The sequence below is a fragment of the Aplysia californica genome, unplaced genomic scaffold, assembly GCF_000002075.1.
Source record: "Aplysia californica isolate F4 #8 unplaced genomic scaffold, AplCal3.0 scaffold00002, whole genome shotgun sequence".
NCBI lineage: Eukaryota > Metazoa > Mollusca > Gastropoda > Aplysiida > Aplysiidae > Aplysia > Aplysia californica.
Genome location: NW_004797272.1, coordinates 2,871,220 through 2,888,973, shown reverse-complemented (window position 1 = coordinate 2,888,973; position 17,754 = coordinate 2,871,220). Strand labels below are relative to the sequence as shown.

The 17,754-nt window shown below is 41.7% G+C and overlaps 1 protein-coding gene across 1 annotated transcript; it reads left to right on the top strand.

The window, feature by feature from the left end:
- Window positions 1–585: 585 nt before the first annotated feature.
- On the top strand, window positions 586–831 carry LOC101858902 (the record flags this gene model as incomplete). The annotated part of the gene is given in 1 exon segment (XM_005089010.3): window positions 586–831. A coding segment is annotated over 1 exon segment (188 nt), but the record flags the coding sequence as incomplete, so codon positions are not given.
- Window positions 832–17,754: the final 16,923 nt, after the last annotated feature.

Genomic DNA, 17,754 nt, shown 5'->3' with positions numbered 1-17,754 from the left:
TCTTCTTCTTCTTCTTCTTCTTCTTCTTCTTCTTCTTCTTCTTCTTCTTCTTCTTCTTCTTCTTCTTCTTCTTCTTCTTCTTCTTCTTCTTTGACCAAATCCCTCCTCTCACGGTGTGACGAAGACAAATGTTACTACAAAGTTTATTTGACCATAACGGGCATTCACTATTTTGATAATGATGATAATGGTGGTAGTTTTCTTCATTTCCTTACACAAGATCTGATTAAACGTTTGGGACAATTTTCTGTCTTCTATACCTCCAAGAACATAGCAAATAGTAGGTATTTCCCCGCCCTGTGCACAGAACATTGCGCTGATACACTTTGAGTGGCAACACTGTACAGTAACTAGAGCCCTCTACTCGGGACTTGCCTGACCTAGTTAAAAGACTGTCATCGCCCTCTGTGTGACAAAATTACAGGTCGCCTTGAAGCCACGACACTTTACGCTTATTCTAAGAATGAGAGGTCCACATAATTATACTTGTACCCATTTTGTCTACAATAAGAGGGCATGATAATTAAAGAATACATCTTTATTTTTAAAATCTAATAATTTGATTTACTTCTTTCTGTTTGTCAGGTGTAACTCCACAAGGTGCTGAGGTAGGCGTACGAGAAATGGAAGAAAGTGACCTCCCCTTTGTGGCCCACATGGTTCAAATGGAGGGCTGGGTCAAATCCGTGCCAATGGCGATGGCCATCAAGTCTATGAGTCCTGGAGGGGCGCTGGTAGCGGTAGACACGGAAGGAAATGTCATGGGTAGGTAGAGGAATGATTCGTCACAATGATTCTGTGACAAGTAGATTTGGAGCTTCAGTTAATTTTTGTAGCTATTTTTCTTTTCTAGATTCTATAAGAGAGTAACGTGTTTGTGGGTGTGCGTGTGTATGAATGTGCTTGTGTGTATGTGTGTGTGTGTGTGTTTGTGTGTATGTGTGTGTGTGTAAGAGAAGAAGAAAGGGGAAGAGACTCATGAAGGGAGATTAGGAGGAGGGAGGCGGGAGAGACTGAGAAAAGAAAAAGGTAAGAGGAAGAATGACAAAGCTAAAGGGTTTATAATGAGGTCGTGTCTATGTATGTTGGTATGTATGTGTGGCTGAATTGATAGTGTCTGTGCGTATTGTTCTATTTGTATATTTGCTTGATTCGGTGTGTTTTTTCCGGGGGAGGGTAGGTGGCCTAGGGCAGGGCTGGGGAGCGGAGGGGGAGTGGTTCAGTGTTTTCTATAGTTCCGTTTCAACGAATAATTTGGAGCATGTTTAGGAACTTTGTCTTCACGATTTCTGTACTTTCCACTCTCTATAATCTACTTTCACTCTCCCCTCGTCCTCAGGATTCGCCACAAGTTGCAATGTGGGCCCTTCAGACTCGGCTCTGCTGTACATTCTCGTGAGCCGCGACTACCGCAAACTGGGGGTTGGAAAAGTGCTCTTGGAGGCTGTGGAAAGAAATGCCGGCAAGAGAGTAGTTTCCCTTCTTGCATTTCCAGGAGCAGAAAAGTTTTACACTGACAAAGGCTACGTGTTTATTGACAATATGTCAGTGGTCGTTAGTTTTATCATTCCTGATTACAACAAACTGAAAGCTATTACGAAAGGGAGCTACCAGAATGTGAAAGTGGTAGCCAGAAACTCTGTTCCTTTGTCCAAACTTGTAGATTATGACCGAAAAGTGGCTGGGTATAAACGCACCAAGTATCTAACACAAGTACTTTTCCCTGAAACAGACAATGTCATGGTGGCGTTGGACACACTTTCTGGTGATGTCATCGGTTATTGCGGTGCTGCTCTCGTGGGGCAGTCCCTGTGTGTGGCGCCATTGTATGCCGACACAGACTCCGTGGCTGCGGCGCTCTTTGCTGAAACTGTTCTCGCTTGCAGGGAACAAATGAACTTCGATGCGGTAAAGGTCCACTGCCCAAGACAAGTGCCTTTCCTCCGTAGTATGGGTCAGTTGAAGAGACAAGTGGTTCTGCCACAAATGGCTAAGGGTGAGATGAGTCTTCAACTGTCTGAAAATGTCTACAGTTACATCAACACATGTTTCCCGTAGGCAGATTGTAAAGTTGACAGTAACAGCATTATCTTAAAGAATCTCGAAACAAGTTATGCTAATTTTTATTAACTCGTTTCATTTAATGCCGGTCTTTGACAGCGTCTGCTAAAGCCGTAACTAAAGAGAGGCGCGGAGTTCCCGTGCCGTATTCGGCTGAATCCGTTTGTCACGTTACATTGTGCCTTCAATTCGGCCACTGGTTCTGAATAACGTCAGACAGCCGATTTGTCCCTGTTGGTAACGAAAGTGGAGAACTCGTTTTGAGGTTCGAATCCGCGTACGGCGCAACTTTTTCTCATACAATCTGGAATAGTTGTCCATTCTGCTCTGTGTTCTGAACTGATGAGGTCAGCGAGACTTGATCTAGAGGTCACCATAAACTAATGTTAATGAGGTGAACAATTCCTGAAGAGCATGAGTCACAGCATTCATATTCTATGACGTTGTCTGTGAAGACTTTTAAACGTTTCCTTCTTCTAAAGTTTTGCTCTTTTCGGGGAGGGGGGAGGTTGTTTTTTTGTTTTTGTTTTGTTTTTAAAACTGTTTTGGTTTCCACACGATTTCTTTAGCTAAAACAAAGTAAAAAAAGCCCCAACAAAAACCCAGATGATAAGCGTCTGATCTTTGTTCTGTCTATATCATGTGGTAGCTTGTCTTTTGTTTTTATTAAACAGTTTTATTTTTTAAGAAGATAAAATGGCCCATGACAGATTGAGGTTTTTTATTTTTTAAAAGGTATATTACTTAATTAATCACGTAAGCGACAATGTCATACGAACTTCCACTTTATGTTTGGTAAAGAACCATGACCCTTGATACAAAGCGAATTTCATACTTTTTAAAATAAGAAGTCACGCACATATTGTATATTCGGATTGTCAAACGAGACATGCAACTAAGGAAACATGATATAATGTATTATGGCTTAGCAATCTCTCAAATCAGATTACGTCTTGAAAAGGCATCATAGATTTATACAACTGATCTTCTGACAATTACATAACTCTCCCAAACAGTTTTGAACATGGTGTCCCCCATAATTTGAGATTTAAAAAAAAATTGACGTTCGGTCAATGTTTGCATTCGATAAGAAAACTACGAAACCTTCTGCTGGAAACATAATGTAGATACCAAAACTATAGAAAAACTAGCTGTCTTTATTTTTTTTATTCTTTTCTCATATCGCTCATTCTACTGGCAACAAATGTGACAGAAAAGAACAAAATTTGTAACAAAGATATGCTCATGTACATACAAAGAGAACATCGCAGCTACGTGGAATTTTGTATTAATTCTAAATGTTGTTTGTAAATAAAATTGTATTTGACTCTGTTGTTCATACGTTTGCATGAGCGAGAAAGTAAAAGAAATGATTATTTTTGACGAGATGGATATATGTGTTGCTTGATGATCATTAACACTTGCCATCGATTACCTATGTTATGTAAAAAGCAGTATTTACAGTGCATATTTGCACATTTTGTTATGACTGCTCCACAGAGTATTCTATTTTGTTATGTAAATAAATGCTTTGTTACAGAACTATTACATACTCTCTGGGCTTTGTGTTCTTCTTACGTTTCAATGGTCTACTTTATGCTTTCACAATCCTGCCAAAAAGGGTGAAGCTCTTAATGCTACAATATAGCGCTCTGGAACTTGCCACAGAACGCTGTTTGTTTTCCGGGGGGGGGGGAGTGAGGAAGGGTAGGGGATAGGGGATAGTTGAGGAAATAGAGGGGTTGGGAGGGGGGGGGGGTGCTGCGCTTCATGTTATTGAAAGGTAGCATACTGTTCCTTCAACTCAAGTGGTAGCAATCCGTAAGTGATATTAATGTGACACAAATTTTATGGAAGGCAAAATGGATTTCCGAGTTGCTTGTTGTCTGGAGAGACATAAGACTGTGTTCAGGAAAGCTGAAGAAGTTTAAGCACGATCCCGCTGGTAAAAGATATAATTCATAATTTGAACGAAAAGATCACAACTATACTTCAGTCATAATGTTGGAACAGTCCGCTGGTTCTAACCCCATACTGGTAAAACTGTTTACAAAAAGCCCCGCCCTCCGCCCCGCCCCCCTCCACCCTTTAATTGAATAAGTTAAAGGCGTTTTTCGTGCATGACGCCATGGCAAGGGCGGCTCGTGGTGCTAAACAGTGGGCGTACACAATTAAGCTATCGTACGTTAAAGATAGTCAGAGGCATAGTAAATGGGATGGTGTATACTTTTAGGATCTTTGGGTTTGTGAAGGAGGACCTTGCGCTTTTATTTTTATTTTTTTTACTTGTTGCTTTGACTTCTAGAACTAAATCTGTTTGTTAGTTAAACATCAATTTCATTCATTCTACCCTGGAACTGAACACTCGTGTCATGACTTTCATTACTCCACTACAAACCATTCAATAGCACTGCTCATAGGACGGTGACTTAGGCTACGTATGTCACGTTCACATCCCTCAGGTTCACGATCACCGAGTTACTTGAAATAGTGCTTAGACAATGAGCCAATCACAATTCACTTGAGCATTCCGCTGGATTGCTCCGGGGCTCACATAATTTTGGCATAAAATAGTGTACAGTCTATCGTGCTTGTTTTTAGACTGCTGGTGCTGTGGGCTATGTTTCGTGGGTGAACATTTAAGAAGTGCTGTCTTATTAATATTAATGAACCGCCAAACTTGCTGAGAGTGTCGTCATCGCATGGGTTATCCCAAAGAGCGATTTATAGGTCCTGTTACCACTTTTGAATATCCTATTATGTTTAGTTAAAGTGCGTGGACGTTGGCATGGCATAGAGTAAATGTTTTACGGCACTATAGACACAGGAATGACAGTCACGGCGCCAGTAAGGCTCTTGTTTTGATATAACATTTGGCTAGTGTTTGTTCCTGGCTTCTTATATTTTATGTTTGTGGGGGCTTTACATAACATAACATTTTAACAATGGCGACACTGCACTACCGTGCTCTATGGACGAACTGCGCCTGGAGAGTGCAGACCTCGATTGGGCGCACTGGGTCATGAAAGTTCCGAATTGAGAAACCACGTCTCTGCCAATGAAATGACCTACATTGTTTTTATGGGGTGTTGACCTTTAACACCGTTATCAACAATCTCAATAGACTGTTTTGACCTCGAGGAAATTAAACGGCTCTGCATCGCTAACTAAGGACACGGGCAGACGTTTGAGAAGTTCTTTGCATTGCAAGACAGAGAGACTGGGAACTGGCGTCTGTGGCGTAGAGGTTACAGGCTCTTCGTCGTCGCAAGAAGGAAACCGGAGTTCGATTCATGTGTGGCGTGAATTTCTTTAGAGCATCTAAGTCTTTCATCTAGAACGTTGGATCCTTCTCAGCCCGGGCTGATCCTGTCAGGCAGAGTCACAGCTCGCCTCCTAAATTATTAAAGATTTGTTGATGGGAGCATTTTACACCTACATTTAGAACCAAAACAATAGCCTCTACTAAAACTAAAACGACGAACTCCTTTCTTCTTCTTTTCTTTGGTGTTCGTTTCGATTTGTAGAGGATGGTGTACCCTTAAAATCTACTTTAGCTTGGTGAGATCAGGTGGACACACGATTGTCTTTCATTTACGAAGAGGCACAAATGGAGTACAGCTGGAGACACACACACACACACATACACACACACTCACACACACACGCACACACGCACGCCCGCACGCACGCACGCACGCACGCACGAACGCAGACACACACCGAGTAAGAGAGAGAGAGAGAGAGAGAGAGAGAGAGAGAGAGAGAGAGAGAGAGAGAGAGAAACTAATAGAATGACATACATGTATTATTATTTTTGTGTCCATAATTCAGTAAAGACCCGAACTTGCAGTTGTTTTTATGGAAGTTTGTTCTGCCATCCTTTATCAAACATTTGTACTTATACTCTTTTTTAATGATTGATCGTTGCCTTAGGTTTAGGGGAAAATTATAGAGAACTAAGTTTTCGAGAAATCTGGTGGGGTCTCAGTTTTTCTCTTCTCAAAAGCGCGGCGCACACGCACGAGCCAATGAACGCAGGCCAAGCAAAGTGCCTTGTCTCGAGCCTCCGTCTAAGGTCATTTTTTTAACACACACGAAGCAGTCACAACTGGGTATATCGCCCTTTTGTCTGGTTAGTTCACAAAGTCGGAACATTAAGCAAAGATTTCTTTTTTTCAAGGCAGCTTTATTTAACATCAAACTAGCTTTAGACGAATAAGGAGGCCATTTTGTAGGCCGGTTGCTTTGACCCGAGTTAATATTTCCAACCTGTTGAAGCTAGGTTTCATTGTTGCTTTGTAGAGAGAAAAAAAAACCAATTTCTATTGTACGAAACCCATTATAAATTGTGCGCTTATTATGATTTTAATGTCAAATACACATTTAATGTTAGCAAATTATAATATTTTTTCTTTTCACCAAACCACTCCACTTTACCCAGGACCAATGGAAGAATGTTTGGCCAGACCCGGGACCAGATCCCTGACTTAGTGGTGCGCCTAAGGCCGGTGCTTTTAGCCTTAAGGCGTAAACTATGTGAATTTGCATCCCATTTGGGGAAGACTATTTGATCCAGTGCGTCTGCTGAAATTTGGCTTTCTAATAATAACCAATAATTAAGAAATAATAACCAGGGTCACAGCAGACGGCCTACAAAATGGCCCAAGTCATATCAATATGGGCGTACAACGGTACAACATGTTTTTTTTCTTCTCACTATCATTCCTTCCCAAAATTCAAATCGTCCTCAATTCTTTTGTGCTGTTGCTAGCATATTTCTTTTTCTGGCACAACTTTCCCGCAAGTTGAAGTGATCTCATTTCAGCTCTTTCTACAAAAGATATGGGTCGTGTTGATGCATTTTATGTGCCTATTTTTCGAGTTTTGTTCTACCTATTCTGCTATTTTACTGCCCGTCTTTTTCATTAGAATCTCTAGTTTTGGCATTGCTTCACTTTGGTCTCAAGTTATCAATCAGGTCAAATTTTTCCTATCTCTAGGTTACTGACCGAAGTCTCAGTAGGTTGAATGGCAAGTTAAACAAAAAATGGACTTCAAACAATGATGTTTGCAGAAATCATGAAGAAGATTCGTTTTGTTGTTGTTTAGTAGTGAAGAAAACTATTTTTATCAAATCATTTACTTCCTACACAATTCGGCAGGGTCAGTTGAGGATAAGGAACCGTGCTACAGTTTCTTATATGGTTTAAGTATACATAAAACACGAAGACTCAAGAATGATTTACTAAGGGAGTATGAGAAGAAAAAGGTTAACAAAATTTCTTTCTCTGTTCTGTACTTTATTCTCTTGGACAGAAACATGTTATGAGCTAAATGCTAAACTACCTCCATTTTTTCAGTTTTAATGTAAATCCCTTTGAAAGCCCCCACTTTCAGTCGCCAAAAGGGAAGTAGTTACAAAATGAAACTGGACATCTACGGATCAGGGATATTACCCGTAATAATAAGCGGCCATAATTTTTTAGCAACCTTCACAAAACTCCTTACAGTGCGGTCAAAAATTCGAGACCCAACTTATCCCCAAAATATCTCCTTAACGGGTGAATCTGTGTTACTCATACTTTGCACATTAATTGCTTCAATTTGTCTTAACTTATGCGGTGTTCACACATACAAGAGTAATGAAGCCGAGTAAGACAAAAAAAATCTAAGTCCAGCAGGTCGGGTCTACTAGACTCTGGATACATTTCGCCGAGCAATCAACCTCCCTCCCCGCATGATATTTTATGCTCGCCGTGTGAAATTAATAATAATTCCCTCGGGGAAAACTCATGGAGGATTTGGGGTGTGTCAGAAATAGCTCGGCGTGCAAAGTTGCATACGTTGCCTAGTGACCGTGACATGCCGACGAGATCAGGATTGTAGCCGAGTTAAATTTCATAATCTGCTGGTTAAATTATTGCTCGCCTTGTAATTGCTACAAGTGCCAAGAGGACTATGGAGTAGACCCTTTTATAGTTGAAGAGAAGGGATCCAGAGTTCGAAGGACATTTGATAGCCACATTGTTCCCATCCAAAGCTCCCGTGCAATGTGGTAGATTCCACGTGGTTTCAAATTCTTCTACAATGGCCATCCACCGGTCAGTGGTTGTAGGTAGAACAAGGACTTCATCACAGTATGCATCAATGATAGCTTGACAGATTTCGTGATGAAGGCGGGGCCAATTTTATCCCGTAGTTTTTGGAAAAACTCGGGAGGAATTCTGAGGAAGTTCCTGAAAGATGCCACATCTTCAACTTGCAGTTCAGCCCTCTGCTTCTCAAACTGTCCATAAAGGGATCTCCTTATGAGCCATGGTTTAACCCAACAGGTTCTCCTCCTCCTCCTCTTCCTCCTGTTCTCCTCTTCTTGTACTAGCACAACAGCAAGGCCACCATTTGTATACATGAAGAAGGCATCCATCGTCTGTGTCATTGAGACATGTTGAAGAAACGAGCATAAACATTTTGCCACCTTCTTTACGTATTATATCATTGCACGCCGACTAACTCGGCGAGGGGTGGGAAGATGGTCAGCATGGAAGGCGAGTTTGAAGGCGTGTGAAATTTTACTCAGCCCATTACGATTTTTTTTTTGGGGGGGGGGGGGGCTCAGCAAGCGGCCAGGATTTAAACTAAAATTGCTCAGCTAGACACTCCACGAGATGCTCGCCATTCTAAATGATTGCTCGGCGAGTGTCTCCCCAAGTGCCCAACGACACAATAATGTCAACAGATGTGGCCAAATGCGCGTCACGATTAAACCCGAACTTGACATTATCTTATCGGGAATCGCTCGTCGACTCTTCTCCTGTATATGTGAACACCGCATTAACTTTTCTTTTTCAAAACAATTTAGGCCACAATAAAAGATGTTCTTCAAAAATGTATATAAAATACTATAAATCTCCGTTATGTGTAAAATGGGATTGTTCACCTCACTTCCGGCTTCTCACACACATTTCGCATAAGCATATATAGCCTACGTCACAGCTCAACAATGACACTTTTTCGTGGCAAAACTTGTTACAAGAAATTAATTGTACTGTGAACACTCTTTTGCTCTGAAGGTTCTCAAAACATGCGTTCTATAAGCGGAAAAAAATGTCGGACTTGCTTTTAAAAGCGATATCGCACCAGCTGTAAATCTTTATACTGTGTTGAAACCACCCACTGAAAGGTTTAATTAGAATTTACTAAGGATTTTTAAAAACACAACTAACAGATGTTTACAAAAATACTGATCTGTTAGGACAAATTAATTCAAGTCATTTTGCAAAGGCTGGAGACTTTATGTTCCATCGTTGAGGAAATATTTGACGATAAGTTGCGCCACGAATTTTTGACCCCACTATAACTATAAGTTCCAGTTCACCTTCACCCCCTCTCCCTGCAGGTGGGGGGGGGGGCCTCATAGTTTTACTATGGGGGAGTAAAGAATACACCTGCCGTGATACTGTGTGTCGTAAGAGGTGCATATGTCTGGCCACCTGAAAGTGACAGTTTGCGGAGGGCCAACTACCCAACCCAATAAAAAAGGAAAGTTATAGAAACACGAACAAACATGCCTTATAATTTTTCCATCATGGGAGACGGAGGAGCTTCTGCATCAGCAGGAACAATGAAGGACAGCGGACAAAGCCGAAAGGACTCTTCTGACCCGAAACCTTCTCTGTCGAACAAGTCTCTCCGGATTGCGTCGTGGAATGTTCGCATCTTGTATGAAGCAGGAAAGAGTTCTCAAATGACACAAGAGATGAAAAGATACAGGCTGCACATACTAGGAGTCAGCGAAACCCACTGGATACAGTCTGGACAGAAGCAGCTCAGCTCGGGGGAACAAATATTATATTCTGGGAGGGAAGACAAGCACCATGCGGAGGGAGTTGGAATTATTTTGAGTAAGTATGTACAGAAGTCACTTAGAGGATGGGAACCATAGGGGGAGAGGATCATCATGGCTTCTTTCACTACCAGAAGTAAGAGCATCAACATGAACATAGTACAGATCTACGCCCCAACAAACGATGCTTCGGATGATGACAAGGATGCTTTTTACAGCCGACTCCAGGGGGTCATCGACAAACTACCAAGGAAAGATGTCAACATCACAATGGGAGATGCTAATGCCAAGATTGGTCAGGACAACGTAGGTTACGAGGGAATCATGGGACAACATGGCCTGGGATAAATGAACGAGAACGGTGAGCGATTTGTAAATCTCTGTGCTTTCAACAGTCTTGTCATCAGAGGCTCTGTTTTTCCCCATAAGAGGATCCACAAGGCTACTTGGGTATCACCGGATGGAGTGACGGAGAACCAGATTGATCATTTTTGTATCTCTCGTAGGTTCAGGCGTTCACTGGAAGATGTCAAAGTACAGAGAGGGGCAGAAGTTGGATCGGATCATCATCTGCTGTTAGCAAAACTCAAGTTCGTCTCAAAAAGCATGGAACCAGAACAGGAATCAAAAGAATGAAGTTCCAAGTAAGTCTTTTAGATGGATACAAGAAACAGGAGTTTCAACTGCTGTTGAAGAACAGATTTCAACCCTTGGCGGATGTTGGTGAGGAAGACATGGAGGTGGATATACACTGGACCAAGGTTAAAGAAGTCTTTACATCAACATGTCAAGAAGTACTCGGTGTGAAGAAATTGGAGCACAAGGAATGGATTAGCCAACACTCATTGGATTTAATTAGGATAAGAAGACAGCTGAAGGCAGAAGCGGATGCAAGTAGAACAAGAGGATCAAGAGCAGATGCACTGGAGAAGTACAGGACAACATCTGAAGATGTCAAGAAATCACTAAGAAAAGACAAGGAGGAATTCATGAACAGGCTAGCTGAGAAAGCATTAAGCAGCGGTAGGAGGACACATGCGAATCGTATACCAGACCACAAGGACACTTTCTGGAAAATACGGGAAACCTGAAGTACCAGTAAAAGACCAAGAGGAGAAAACCATTTTTGGAAAGGAAGCTCAGTCTAAACGATGGGTAGAGCATTTCAACAGTCTCCTAAACAGACCACCACAGAGTAACCCACGAAACATCCTGCCAGCAAGAAATGAGTTACCAATCTTCGGTGATGCTCCTTCAAAACAAGAGATTCTGGATGCCATTACGAAGCTGAACAAAGGTAAAGCGGCCGGTCCTGACCAGATTCCACCTGAAGCCCTAAAAGCAGATGCCAATGTGACGGCAGACATCCTCCTCTCACTCTTTACCAGGATCTGGAATGAGAGCAAGTTCCCAAAGGATTGGAAAGAAGGACACCTCGTGAAGCTTCCAAAAAATGGGGATCTCAGCAACTGCAGCAACTACAGATCACTCTTCTCTCAATACCAGGAAAGGTCTTCAACAGATTCATTCTGGAAAGAATCAAGACAGCAACGGATCCAAGACTACGGGATGAACAGGCTGGTTTCCGGAAAAATCGCTCAACCACCGACCAGATTGGCACGCTGAGGATTAATGTGGAACGGTCCCTGGAGTGGAACTCCCAGCTGATCGTCAACTTCCTTGACTATGAGAAGGCTTTTGACAGTGTAGACCCGAGCAACACTATGGAAGATACTGAGACACCACGGAATCCCACAGAAGTTGGTGAACCTCATTAAGAGCATATGTACGAAGAGACAAGTTGCAGGGTTGTACATGATGGCCAGCTCACTGACAACTTTGACATCAAAACTGGTGTGAGACAGGGATAATTATTATCACCGTTCCTCTTCATATTGGCAGTTGACTGGCTGATGAAGGAAACCACCAGAGGATACAGAAACGGTATACAGTGGACACCATGGACACAGTTGGACAATCTGGACTTTGCAGATGACTTGGCGCTTCTGTTACACTCTCAGGAACAGATGCAAGCAAAGACGACAATTTTAAACAGCCTTTCCGAGTCTGTTGGATTGAGGATCCACCCAGGAAAGTCGAACGTCCTAAGTATAGATGCACTACGAAAGGAGCAGGTCACAGTAAAAGGAAATATACTAGAAGACGTCGAAACGTTCTGTTTTCTTGGGAGTATAATTGACAGAGAGGGAGGAACAGGCGCTGAAATAAAGTCCCGCATTGGAAAGGCACAGGCTGCATTTATTTCTTTGAGCAGGATTTGGAGGACCAGGGATATCTCATTACGAACAAAGCTTACATTTTTCAACTCAAATGTGAAGTCAGTCTTGTTGTATGGATGTGAGACGTGGAACGCATCCCATATGTGCATAAAGAGGATCCACGTTTTCTTGAACAAGTGTCTGAGAGGTTGCTGAGGATCAAATGGACAGACAAGATCACCAACGAGGAAGTATTAAGAAGAACCAGACAGAGCCCGGTCAGAGATGAGGTGGGAATAAGACGTTGGCGATGGATTAGACACACTCTCAGGAAGTCAAGCAGCTGCATAACAAGAAAAGTGTTAGATTGGAACCCACAGGGTAAATGATCAAGGAGAAGACCTCGTGGAACCTGAAGAAGAGTCACGGATATGGATGTACAGAAAAGTGGGAAGACGTGGAGTGAAATCAAGCGACTAGCCCAGGATAGGGAAAGGTGGAGAGTGTTTGTTCGTGGCCTATATCCTGACCCAGGGTGAGGAAGGCAATGGTGATGATGATAACTATAAGATCGGGAATGAGCGGAGTTGGTACAAAACAGCACTCACCTCGCAAAGACTGGACTCAACATCGGGAAGAATACCTGACTCTGTGGAACAAAGACTGAAACTCAAAACACCTAGGCCTGTGACTTTTCTACTTTTCATGTCATATCTTTTGCTATGGGAAGACACTCATGCTCACCATTTTTGTTTTGTTGTTGTCGTTGTTGTTTCTTTTTCTTTTAAGTTTTTTTTGTTTTTGTTTTGGGGGGGGGGGGGGGGGGGTTGCTTTTAATCGTTTTTTTCTTATCTGTTTGTTTTTAATCGTATTTTTCTTATTTGTTTCTTTTGTTCTTGAATTTCTAATTAGAAAAAGTTGGTCGTTTTTCAATTTTATAATTTTAAAAATATTTTCTACACAGCAATTCAAGTAGTTCCTTGTGCTTGCAACATGTGGACGTTTCTGCTATCTTCTTATACCGGAATTTACTCTATCCGTGACCACAATGGATATGCCTACACGCACCAACTATGACAGCTTTAGAACCTAAATGAATGACAAAGAAAAAAATGAAAAACTGTATAGGTTTAACGCCCCTTTCAAGAATGTCATGAGTTTCAAATTTAACGTCAATCTCTAACTGAAGAATAGACTGTTAAGACCTGTCCAAAGCAAAAGTCAGAGACCCGGAAGGAGAGCTTTTTCACACTACGCCCCCTCCCTTTGGAATGCTTTGCCAGCTCATCTACGAGAGTCTATCACTTTAACAAAAATCAAATCAGTACTTAAAACGCATTTATTTCAGTCCAGCTTCAATCTGTAATTTCCGACATTTCCAATACAAGTTTTATTATGTTCTCTCAGTATCTATTATGTTCTCTCAGTATCATTTATTCATGCTGTTCTGTTCTGTAACAAGATTTCATAAATGTGTACGAGGGTGTCTAGGTAAGTTTTTGTGGGATTGTCTTTACTCAAGGATGCACCGGAGAGAGAGAGAGAGAGACAGAGAGAGAGAGAGAGAGAGAGAGAGAGAAAGAGAGAGAGAGAGAGAGAGAGAGAGAGAGAGAGAGAGAGAGAGAGAGAGAGAGAGAGAGAGGGGGAAGCTTATTATTATTATTATCATAACAAGACAGAACCAAACGGGTGGTGAGCTTTAAAAAATCCCCGAAACAATCAACGTTCCAATCTCCCTGTTGTTGACACGAACCAGGGCTATCCATTTCGTAGTCCAGTATGGTATAACTGTGATGTAGAAGCAAAGAGCAGTAAAACAAGTTGAAGCTTTTCTGCAATCAGAGACTAGAAACAATCTTCGCCAGATTTGGGTTTTCCTACATTCTGATGACAAATGAATACGTTGAAGCCTTAACGAGACGGTAAATGAGCATTTCATTCTACAGCGCATTTCTGGTGTGATAACAAAGCACAAAAACCGCGTTCTTTCACATCAACTACACGAGTTTCTCATTAATTTTGTTCCCCCAGGTAGAAATTTAAATCCGTACTGTTTGTCCCCCCCCCCCCCCCCCCAGATGACATTTGATTCGAAAGAAAGAAATGATTTTTTGAGAAAGCAAGGTAGTATTTAATCATAAAATCTTGCAAACAATTCCTGAGAAGCGAACCATCAGTAAGCTGGCCGTCGTTCTACAGACATTTGAAATAATAAGATACCAGAAAGCAACAGATAACCAGATTGCGCAAGGTCGAGATAGTTTAGCTTATTCATTATTACAAGGCATTTAGATGCGTAATATGACCTGCTTAAGGCATCTGGACGCGTAAATGCTCAACTCTATGCGAATCCCTATTACTTTTATTACAGGTCACAATGACTCAGCTTTGCCAACGCAGGCCATACCACCCGGATTCTGTTTACCATAGTTTTGCCTCCTGGTGTGATTTCTCTCCAGATTTCTCTCAAGCGCTGCAGTCAAGTCTGTGTATTCACCTGTGCTTGGACAGAGGGCGTAAAACCCTCAACTGTTGCATAAATTTCGTCAGTAGGTTACAGCAACTAGACCTATTTTGTTTCCTTTCGTTTCCTTATAAGATTGCCCAATGTGGGGACTGATGGGGTTTCCCGATGCAATCCGTTGTACGTAACAAATGTTCCACCAAGTTAGACTGTCAACGAATTTTTGATAGTTTTGGAAAATACAAGCTATTGCGAAATTATATAAGACTGGAAAAGCCCAGAATATTGCAAAATCGTATTGGTTTAATGCCCCTTGCAACGTTGTCAGGTTATTTAAGAGGTGGAATGTCCAAATGTATCGTCAATCTCAAGGGGAAAATACGTGCAAAGTGCCTGTCCCAAGGACACAATGTTAGACCTAGATGAACTTCAATTCCTCCCGAACCCACAGTCTAGCCACCAGATTATCGACGCCACCAACTACATGTTAGAGGTTTAAGATATCTCACAATTCTGTAAAGGGGGAGAGATGGTGGGGAACCAGTCACACTGCAGGGCAGTGGAGAGGAAACAAAATAAAGGTTCATAATATGCTCATGATATAAAGAGCAATCAAGAGAGAGAGAGAGAGAGAGAGAGAGAGAGAGAGAGAGAGGGGGGGGGAGACACAGAGAGAGATAGAGAGAGAGAGATAGATAGATAGAGAGAGAGAGAGAGACAGATAGAGAGATAGAGAGAGAGAGAGAAAGAGAGAGAGAGATAGGTGGGGATGTTATATTTCGAGTAGGTCAAGAAGAGAAAGATTAAAATTTACCACAAAAGTACATCTGGTTTTTATCGCTCTCACGTGTCTGTTTTCTTTCTAGACAGCTTGAACCCCCCCCCCCCCCCCCCACTAGCATGAGGACCCCCCCACCCCACCCCCACCCCGGTAATCAAGGCGAGAACCATGCGAAGAGCCGCACAATCAAAGACTATTGTAGGAGCAACTACCTTGCTAGTTTGACCCTCCGAAAAGCTCCTATCAATGCTTTGTTACAGATTTTGAAACACCAGATTTCTAAGGCAACCTCCATTCATGTTAAGAAACGACAATGAGAGGAAGAACTCAGTGTTTCTTCTCGAATGGGCTTTCACCTTCTCAGTCAAGAGTTTGTAAAACATTGTTACATTTTGGTAGATGGAATAACTACTGACATGGGAATGGAAGACATTTAGATGACGGGGCTCTCACCGAAGGGTAACAAAATGTCGGAGAGAGAAAGGAATGCAAACAACAACAGCAACAACAACAACAACAACAACAACAACAACAACAACAACAACAACAACAACAATAACAACAAGAAAGATCACAACGAACCAAAGAAAAGACAACCCTTGAAGGTATGCGTATAGATGTGCTTCTATTCTATTCTACCTTAAGTCGGGTGGACTTCTTGAAGATGGTGTCGGTGGCCTTGTGGAAAATGCGGGTTCGGGAGTTTGAGCCTCAGCTCGGTTCGACGTTGTGTCCCTGGGGAAAAGCCTCTTGGATAACCATATAGTGTATCAGCGGCGTTAAACCTATACATAATTTGTCTATCCATGGAGGTGCCAAGCGAGTCTGTCTGTTAACTCATTGAGAACAAAGAGGACCCATATTATTATACGACAGCAGGCCAAAGGGCATGTTGAGCAACATTCGAACGATCATACGAAAATCAGAGACACAAAGGTGTATACTTCACAGATGCATATTATGGCTGTACGTCTTTAAAAAAATTTCAGACGAAGGAAGCATTTGAAAAATAAGTTTGAATAACTCAGTTATACTTCTTTTTTTTAAAGTGCCCACAAACAGCGCGTCCTCAAGCGTTGTCGTATGACTAAAATACGCGTCTTTAGTATGTTAACCATGCGAGATTGGAGACGGGAAAATATATTCTGGCTGACATGTTGAAACAGTTTTTTTTTAGTTTCCGTAATTGTCCAGAACGTGTTTGCCTAAATGAAATGCTTCCAAGAGCGCTTGAAGTTCTCCACATGCTTCATAGCATCTCTGAACATCAGGCAAAACAATTAGTGTGAGGTTTTTTGTTGTTGTTGTCGTTGTTGTTGTTGTTGTTGTTGTTGTTAAATGTTGTTGTCACTGCTGCTGTTGTTGCTGTTGCTGTTACTGTTGTTGCTGTTGTTTTTGATGTTCTTGCCATTGCTATTGCTGTTCTTCGTGGTTGTGATAGCGGTGGAGGTGGTAGAGATGGCAGTAGTCGTAGTAGTCGTGATTGTACTATGGTAATGCTGATGGTGGTGGTAGTAGTAGTGGCAGAGGGGCTGGAAGGGGTGGCAATGCATGCTAAAGATACTGATGATTTGGGGGAAAAAGGGGGTGGGGAGTCCGTAATGGATATTGTTGCTGCTGTTGTGATTGCTGAAGTTTCACAACTCACTGAAGTTGTTCAGAAAACAAGGTTTAAAGTTTCATTCAAGCTTACGGCGGTTTATGAAAGGCCACAGGGTAGGGTGTAGAGTAACGTAGGGTAGTGTGGGGGATTCAAAAGCAAAATCTGGCTCGTTCGTTTACCTCCTGCGTTGAAAATTCTCTGATTACGCTTCTTCTTAGGTCGTTATAATCCTATAAACGCCGTTTTCCATTAGAGTTTTATTTACAAACACAAAAAATTAAAATTTAATTTTGCACCACCGCTTCAAATTTTGCATTTGTTTTTGCGTTGTTAAAACCCCCCCCCCGGGGGGGGGGGGGCAATAAATAGTTTGCAAAAAGAAATGCAAAACTATAAAAATTTGTTTTTCGTTCCACAAAGTTAAATAAACCTGAGTGCTTCGGTAGACTTGAAAATTATCTTGAATTTGATTGCAGGTGATGAAATCATGGAAAAAATAATTAAAAACGTACAGATCACGAGAGTTTCTCCGAATAAAAAAGCTTCTCTAAACATTGTAAAAAGCAATCTGGGGTAGAATCATGATATGCCTTTTACCGCCACCTTAGAATTGTAAAGTTCGTTCCTATATTTTTACCCATTTTGAGTTACTAATGAAAATCATAAGATTATCCGGAGAAGTCATCAAGATATTCACAGAATTGTATTCGAAAACGTTTTGACATGTTGTGAAACTCAAATTTTATGACGTCAAATTTCTCAATATTATAGGGACTGAGC